Genomic DNA, 4857 nt, shown 5'->3' with positions numbered 1-4857 from the left:
ACATTTTGAAATATTATCAACTTCTATCAAGTTAATGTTTCTATTTCCACGGATAAAGTTAATGTTTGTTCATATTTCACCATCCTAGACTCTACTAATTGTTTTGTTATTTGTAAGATTTATTGAGTACGGTTGTTATTATGCAGAATTGTTCTTAGAATGTTAACTAATTTTAATATTTTATATATCCTTTTTTCTGAACGACCAATGAATCATTCAAATAGGCTACTGACGAAATTATCACATCGGAATACACTCACCTCCGAACCGGGAAAAATCCTCACCTAGAGCCGAAGCCCGTGAACACTCACCTGAAGGCACGACAATACGATGAGGTAAAACTCGCTCGGTTCAAGGATCGAACTAGCGACCCCCACTTAGTCTCTCATCATCACCAGGTCCGCAGAAACCAATGGGGAGGACAAGAATATAACCTGGTTCACTTAGAAGTTAGAACATCTTATATATCTTAATTTACTTTTTAAATGTGAAGTAAAATGATTATGGAATAATTAGAAGATAAGTGAGGAAGCTAATTGAGTGTAATGATGTGTTAATTAGGAAATAAGTGAGATAAAACTATAACATTTACTAGAGGCAGAAAACAAAGAGACTAGAGAGAGTTAACAATAGAAGCAGAGAGATTCTTCAAATGGCGACAGCCAATTTTTTTTGTTTTTGTTTTTTTTTTTTTTAAACATTTTCGACTTTTGATGTTTCTCAGAAATCACCCTCACCCCATACTTCTTTTCCCACTATATATCTCTCTCTCCTCTTCATCCAAAATCGAATCCCCGCCATTTCTTTTTTCATCTCTATCTCTTCTTTTGATCTTCATCTCATTAACTCACGTGAATTTCGTTTCTTCTGTTTATTGTAACGAATTCAAACAACACTATCACATCTATTCACATGACAGAGAGCTATCCACACCCATCACACCGGAGGAAAACTCCGTCGTTCTCGTCTTCTCTCCTCGACTCCATTCTTCGCTCCATCGATGAATCCAACGACGGAGCATCACACGATAACAATGGTAATCACAATCACAATCACGATCACGAAAACAGCTTTTGTGTTTCTGAGCCAAAACGGAGCAACAAAAACCAACAACGGATCGACCAATGGATGGAGACTCACAACCGAAACGGTTACGTGTCATCTAACAAGTTCAGTTCCGATTCAAGTAGCAGTGGAACAGAGACTCCATCAACATACAGATCGTTACCAAACTCCTTCACAATATCTCGAAAAGCGGTTTTTCTGGATGATACACAAAAGGAGAGTTCGAGTTTCATGAGATCGACAAAGCTAAAAGCTATGAAGATTGATGACGAGCAGAAGAAGCCGAAACAGAAACAAAAGCAGCCGGTTTCACCTGGTAGGCGGATTTCTGCGTTTATCTGTTCGCTCTTCGCTTCAAAGAAAGCGAAACAGGATAAAATGATGACTAGCACCTTGTCATCAAGTAAAAAACAGGCTAGTAGCAGTGTAAAGAGGTCAGTTAGGTTTTATCCTGTGAAGGATACCGTTATTGTCGATCGAAAATCGATCGGTGAACGTGATTCAAATTCGATGACATCGCCAAACTACATGAAGAATTACAAAAACTTTGTAGTCAGTACTGAAGACGATGAAGATGAAGAAGATGATCTGTTTGAGTTGGAGATTGCTGGTGGTTATGGACGAGAATTGCCAGTGTTTGAAACTACAGATTTAAGAAAAATTAGGATCTAGTTAATTCATTACTTTTTTTTAAGTTAATTCATTACTTAATGTTATTTCAATTTTTTTTAATAAACGTTGTTGTTGAGTGATTTTTAATCATCTCTTTAGGTATGAAATTTGATTCCTTCTTTGAAAAGAAGGAAGGAAGGGGTAATGTATTTACCCTGTGCGTTCAATCATTTTAAACGAGGCTATAATCATCGATTAACGTGTCAATTGTCAAATGAATATGAGGATTGGGTTGTTGGTTTTGAAAATTATGCTCTATTTTAACTTTTTTTTTTTTCTATCATCTTATCATAAACACCATAATTACTTTCAATCATTAGTTGGTTTGATTTTAAACAATTAATAATATACACACACACAGCCTAGATGTTACTAGTATTATTTGTTTTGTGTATTTTATTTTGTATATTTTAGCTGGATCTTGTGTTTTATTAGCATTTTAAATATTTTTTTTAGTTGGACAGGGGTCTCTTCTCCATCTTGTTTATTCATCGACAAAGATGAAACACTGTTTTTTTCAAGGATCAAACACAACAATGGACTATATGGCTGTGAGTGATGGGAAGTTGATACTTGAAAAGCCCCAATACTAATGACACATTAACTTTGTATAGTTATTAACACATTAATCTCTATTAATTATTATTATTTTTATCATTATCATCATTTTATTATTATTATTATTATTATTATTATTATTATTATTATTATTATTATTATTATTATTATTATTATTACTATTATTATTATTTAGTGAGAAGTTGAATAGAGGTGAATATAGTGGTTAAATGATGATGAAACCATATATTATGGTGGCAAAAATTGTGAAGTGAGTATTTCCGGTGACTCGGTTGGATCAATAGAAAGAATTTAGATAACCCGACTTGATACGGAAAAAGATATTCACTCAGGGATTGTTTGTGCCAGTTGGGCTATTAATGGTTCAGACATGTTAATGGTTTAATTTAATGCTTAATTGTTTAGACTGTTTCGCGAGCAACCTCTTATCTGGATACGACTCCAGAGAATAAAACTTTGTTGAGTGCGCCAATTTTTTTTTTTAAAAAAACATGCAAATGAATCTCACTCTTGTGAAAAGTGGTTTTAATCGCCATTAGCGGGTGGGAAGAATATTAAGAAATGGAAAAGGTATCGAACTTTATTTGAAACGTAAGAAACGTTTACAAGATAGAGAAAAGGGAAATACCAAGATATGGAACAAAAGGTCCATTTTCTTTGGAATTAAGGACAAGGGTCCAATGAAGAATCTTGCACAAGTCAAAATAAAGCATAAATGGGCATGATGGCGCACATGCAAAACTCTACTTTCGCACCTAATCGAAATTCTAAAGTAGTTTTTCCAAGTTTTGCACTCATTGTGCATCAATACTAATCAGCCATCTTTTATGTTTTTCCATGTCCCATTTCTTTGCTTTTTTCCTTTGTAACATCATGTTTCTTTAATTTGTCAAATGATATCCACCATCCTATAAAGTACAAACTTACTTTTGTATTTTATATGGCAAATCATACGTACCTTTTGATTGAATTCAATTTTTTTTAGTTTTAAGTTTATGTTCGTTAACTATATCAGTATATTCGTACGCTAAATACGAATGTGCTTTGCATGATATAACATATGGGCTCTAAGTCTACTGAATCTTGAACATTCGGTGATGTTCTATATCTTCAGGGGCGGACCTAGGTTATGTCCAAGGTGGGCGGGCGCACCCCTTGAAAAAAAAAATTTAGTGTATATTTTAGGTAAAAAACCCGACTGCACCCCTTGAAAATATGTTTGAGCCACTCATCCGCACCCCAGCAAATAATTCCTGGGTCCGCCACTGTATATTTTATAACAACTATTATGATTTTTTTACTCACCGTAAGCTCTTGTTTTTGGTTTTGCTTACCCAATTAAGATTTCCAGAGAGGTCATACATTTAATATTACTACCAAACTGTAAATCTCTAGTCTCTCATGCAAAATACTTTGTTATTGTTTTAGGTCATATGTTCCTTATGAACTCATCACCTTTCTCGCCCACTTTCGATATAAAACTTGACTATTGTGACAATTCACCTTTCTCAATGAGATTGGTTCTACCATCTCTATGTGTCACGTGGATATAAATTAGCCTAGAGTGTTACAGACATCATAATTAGAGGATCAATATGGAATTCAAATAGTAAAGTACAAAGTTTTATTTGACAAAACATTCATGTCTGTTGTGACGCATGATCATCAAATCTTTTGATCAATCGCTATTAACATCAAAAATGGATTTATACTTTCTTGGAAACGTATATTATGTTTTCTTAATAGTGAATGGTGTAACATTAATTGTGTGTGTGAGAGAGTGATTAAATTTTATATAGTCATAAGTTTAATTTATTAAAAATGTGATATTAATGGCCGATTTCACATAAAATTTAAAAGTCTAGGTAGGAAATGTAAATACTAGGGTTGATTACATAAATGTATAAGATTTAAGTGGGAGGGTCAAAATAACATTTGTGAAGTGTGTGTGGGTGAACTTATGGTAGTGAGAAAAAAGCATTGAAGGGAATATATTCTAGTCGAAAATCAGCCAAAGCATCACATTTTATCGCTAGAACTCATTAAGAACCCTTGATAAGCATGATTTATCTCTGTATATCTTCTTGTAAGTTGAAATGCATGCATGCATGTGGAGACTTTAAACGTCACTTTCCATACTCATAAGTTGCTAGAACTCGCTGTATATGAAAGTAAAAGGATAAACTTAAAATCTGAAAGTCTTTTTTTTAACCCATACAATAAACGGGGTTATTAAAGTTATAATTTTTTTAATTTTAATATATAAATATATAAAATTGTATTCAACCCGTGTAATAAACGAGGTTTTTAAAGATATATTGTTTTATTATATTTATTATATAAAGTTATATTTATTCAACTCATGTAATACACGAGGCTCTAATCTAGTATATATATATACATATATATATATATATATATACACACACACATACAATTATGACATTCAACTACGCTACTACTAGTTTGAATGAGATGCTGGCATAAGTTTTAAAAATCAATGAAAGAAAATAATCAAATAAATAAAACTTGACCCCACAA

At 32.9% G+C, this 4857-nt stretch overlaps 1 protein-coding gene across 1 annotated transcript; it reads left to right on the top strand.

Moving 5' to 3' along the window:
* The first annotated feature begins 644 nt into the window (after positions 1-644).
* Positions 645-1949, top strand: LOC110893675 (protein BIG GRAIN 1-like C). The gene has a single exon (XM_022140762.2). It carries the CDS (start codon positions 913-915, stop codon positions 1735-1737), a length of 825 nt encoding a protein of 274 aa, XP_021996454.1. The 5' UTR covers positions 645-912; the 3' UTR covers positions 1738-1949.
* Positions 1950-4857: the final 2908 nt, after the last annotated feature.

The sequence above is a fragment of the Helianthus annuus genome, chromosome 12 (genome assembly GCF_002127325.2).
Source record: "Helianthus annuus cultivar XRQ/B chromosome 12, HanXRQr2.0-SUNRISE, whole genome shotgun sequence".
Classification (NCBI taxonomy): Eukaryota; Viridiplantae; Streptophyta; class Magnoliopsida; order Asterales; family Asteraceae; genus Helianthus; species Helianthus annuus.
The sequence above is the reverse complement of the archived record's forward strand: the minus strand, read 5'-3'. Positions and strand labels throughout refer to the sequence as shown.